The 3,997-nt window shown below is 33.9% G+C and overlaps 1 protein-coding gene across 1 annotated transcript; it reads left to right on the top strand.

The window, feature by feature from the left end:
* The first annotated feature begins 2,570 nt into the window (after positions 1–2,570).
* LOC105166648 (zinc finger protein ZAT5) lies at positions 2,571–3,741 on the top strand. The gene has a single exon (XM_011086088.3). The coding sequence runs from the start codon at positions 2,685–2,687 to the stop codon at positions 3,600–3,602; it is 918 nt and encodes a 305-aa protein (XP_011084390.1). The 5' UTR covers positions 2,571–2,684; the 3' UTR covers positions 3,603–3,741.
* The last annotated feature ends 256 nt before the right edge of the window (positions 3,742–3,997 follow it).

The following is a 3,997-nucleotide window of genomic DNA, read 5'->3' as shown; positions in this document are numbered from 1 at the left end:
GAAGTTTTTGATAGTGGTATAACTCATGTTGGTTGCACAAAAGTTACATAAAAATCATGCCTCAATAGGTCACATTTTCCCCTCTGAACGCTTTATTTATAGGATCACCAAACTTTTGCAAGAAATTTCATTAATAGAAATTGTCTCAGTTAATATCCAAGAAAACTATGGGACTGTGACCCAATCTGCTTAAATCAAACAGTGAGTTCTTGAGAATAGATACTATGTAATTTGATTTATGGGATTAAAAGTAATTCACGCACTACAAAAAAAAAATGTAAAAAAATCCTTCTGTAAAAAAATATTATTTAAAAATTCCACGTAAGAGGAGAAAAATAAATAAATAAAGCACCCCTCTCACTTGAGGAGTATACAATATGCACTAATTTTTATTTTTTAATTTTAAGATTAAGTAATTACACGTATTCCGCAAATGTAGGATCTTATCTAATTTTGATCAATGACTAATTCTTTTTATAAAGGGTAAAATGCAGATGCCTCCAAAGTATGGGTTATTTGTACTTTGCCTCTTACTTCTTTTTTTTTTTACACTTCTCTATTAAACTTTTTAATTTTATTACACTTTGTATTTTTAAAAAAATTATAGTGTGTACACGCATTTAAGAACGGTTTAATTGTAAAAGTTAAATGCATATAACCCCCAATATGTGGGATCATTTGCACTTTGCCCCCCAATTTTTTAACAAAATAAAAAATTGTGGAGAAAAATTATGAAAAAAAGAGAAAATTTTCAGAAAATTTAATGCTTGATCTGCAAATAACCCATTTACCATAACAACCTAAATGTAATGTTGACACAGATTGAAATACACAAATGTTTGATGGTAGCTTCAACAGAAATGCACGATTCTTTTTCCTTTGTGTTTTTTTTTTTTGTTTGATTTATCCTCCTTTATACAATTGTATTGTATTCGATTTTGTTGTGAAGTTACACTCTTTTGTGATTTTATCATTTGGGTTGGTAAGTTTTTCTTATTTTCTCATCTGAATTTTTTTCAATCTTTGTAATGTCCTGCTGATTTTATGTTTGTGAATTGAAGTTTAAAGTTTTCTTATTCTGATTTGGGGTTTCACACACCTTATATTGCAAAAAGTTCATGGTTTTTTATTTTATTTTATCTTGTAATATGAAGTTATTTATCTGTAAATTATGTACTGAAATTTTTCTCCATTTTTTGATTTTTTTTTCATTTTTTCTATTTTTTCTTTATTTTATTTTTATTAAAAAATTGGGGGGGCAAAGTGATAATGATTCCACACATTAGGGGGTTGTTTGCATTTAACCTTTACAATTATACCGAACCCAAAATCGCCCTTAGGCGTGTGTACACACTCGGATTGAATATTCCATTATTATTTCCCGAAAAGTGTAAACTGCAATAAAATTAAAAGATTGGGTATAGAAATATGAAAAAAAAGATTGGGGAGAAAGTGCAAATGATCCCATACATTATCCATGTATAAATTAATGATTCACTAAATAAATAATATATGATAAATGATTATTAAAGAAATATAAACTAGTATATATATATATATAATAAAATTTGTAAAAACCAAAAAGATACAAAAAAAAAAATTAATTCTAGCATATTATTTATCATCCTTGTACTTTAAATCTTTATTTTACCATCCTTAATATACGGAACAGTAAAAAGTAATTAAAAACTTAATGAAAAATGGACTAAAAAGGCTCTTGCAAGCATGCAAAAGATAAAAAAATAAATGTTGTTTGAGGAAAGGGAAAACAAAAAAAAAAAAAAAAAGACAAGTTATAAAGGTGAAAGTTCCATGAGAATGAATGAGGATGTGCAGAAGTGAAGCAACCCATTTTACATATATAGTCAATTAATAGTTTGGCCCTAATAAACAAGACATAGACATCCCTTACGTGCAACACACAATTGTCTATACTTCAATTATATCATCTTCATGCCAATAACTTGCCCTCCTTAACCATCCATCCATTTCACTTGTTTTTATAAACAATATTTAAATTGCCACTTGGACTCACACATTCCACAAAAAATATTCCTCCAACATGCAACACATTTTCTTAATTTATTTTCATGCAAATTTTATTTATTTTTTATTAACTTATATATATGTGGGTGACATGTTTTGAATTGTATGCTTATAGCACTTAATTTCCTTTTATGATGAACTAAAAATGGCTTGTGCATCTTATCAAAGACAGACAATATGTGAGAAACTTCGAATTTTAATTGACACATTCTATTTTTCATCGAATTTTAAATTTTTTCAGCCAAATTAAATTAATAAAAATACATGATTATTTTATAATTTTAAAAAAATAAATGACTAAAATACCAAAATAATATAATTATAAAAAATGCATTTAATGCTAGAATAATATATTATAAGCCTTATATAATTAGGGTGGTGTTTAAAATTTAGAAACTTCCAATTTACTTAATAGAAGAAAGAAAGGATGAATAGAAAAGCACAAACTATTGACTTGTGGAGATACTTGCATATAACCACCACCCCACACTAGTGTCCCTCCTATATGTTCTTCCAACCTCCACCTCTCTCCTACATTCTCTCTCTCCATTGCTCTCTTTCTCTCTCTCTCCAAAGTGTATTCAAGAACTGCCGCCGCAGTTGCCCCACGGTGATGGTGCCGGTGGTGAAGGAAGGAAATGGAGGCTGTGGAGCAAGTTTTGGAGCCGCCGTGCAGCCAGAATAAATTAGACATCTCCGCCGTCGCCAAAGGCAAGCGTACCAAGAGACACAGGCCTCATTCGCCAATTCCCTTCACCGTCACCCCACCCCCCACCATTGCTGGAGAATACGGAACCACCGCCAGTCCCGGCTTCTCCACCGCCTCAGAGGAGGAGAGCACCACCACGGAGGAAGAGGACACCGCTAGATGCCTGATCCTCTTGTCCCAAGGCTATATATCGTCAAACAACAAGAATGATGATGTTCGCAATTTTCAACATTTCAAACAAAGTGCCAACCCGACGGCGACAGCCGCCGTAGCCACCGAGAAGGTCAGCGGCGCTTGCCAGTATGCATGCAAGACGTGTGACCGGGTTTTCCCTTCGTTCCAGGCCCTCGGCGGCCACCGGGCCAGCCACAGGAAGCCCAAGAACGAGAAAAAATCAGCATTTTTCTCCGATGAAGAAGATTTGCCGTCACCATCAACGTTATCATCCAAGAGAAAATTGCCACCCAACCCTCTTTCTCTTCAATTGAACAACATTTCCGGCGCCGGCGTCCCGAAGCCGTCACCTTCCCTGAGAATTCACGAGTGCTCCTATTGCGGGGCGGAGTTCACGTCAGGCCAGGCCCTCGGGGGACACATGAGGCGGCACCGGGGCGGCCCTATCAGCCCGTCATCGAATCCGCAACCAGCTTCTAAATATTTCATTGAAGTGCCGGAGCCCGCGGAAAGGAAGAAGCCCAGAATCGGATTGTCGTTGGATCTCAACCTGCCGGCGCCGGACGTCGATGAGAATCAGAGGTTTGCGGGCTTTGCTACAAGGCAACAGAAAAGCCCGGAGAAGTTGGTTTTATCCACCACCACCCCGACACTGGTTGACTGCCATTATTAATTAGATCAGAAGGTTCAATTATTTTTAATACATTGATCTTCAAACACAAGCTCGCTAGAAAATGAATTTATTCTTTTTTCCTTTTAATTTTATTTTATCCCACATTCAAATACTTCTTTTTTCTTCTTCTTTTATTGTATTATTACTGTCATTCTTTATTATTGTGAATTAACTACATATATATTCTATCTACAGTGTTGATATATAAGTTGGCAAAATATAATTTAAATTCTTGGACTATTAATATATGCAATTAATTAAATACATTAATTGTATGTTACGCCTTTAAATATTATGAACATTCGTAGTGTAGTGTGATTATGTAAAAAAAATGAATAATCACATATCAAAATTATTACATTTATTTTGTAATTAATATGTTTCGGTCCAAAATT

This window comes from Sesamum indicum, linkage group LG7, assembly GCF_026168435.1.
Source record: "Sesamum indicum cultivar Baizhima isolate 11 linkage group LG7, ASM2616843v1, whole genome shotgun sequence".
NCBI classification, from domain to species: Eukaryota; Viridiplantae; Streptophyta; class Magnoliopsida; order Lamiales; family Pedaliaceae; genus Sesamum; species Sesamum indicum.
The sequence above is the reverse complement of the archived record's forward strand: the minus strand, read 5'-3'. Positions and strand labels throughout refer to the sequence as shown.

Bases quoted from the DNA above. Each gene is read 5' to 3' on its own strand.
- LOC105166648 (XM_011086088.3), top strand. From the start codon at position 2,685: ATGGAGGCTGTGGAGCAAGTTTTGGAGCCGCCGTGCAGCCAGAATAAA.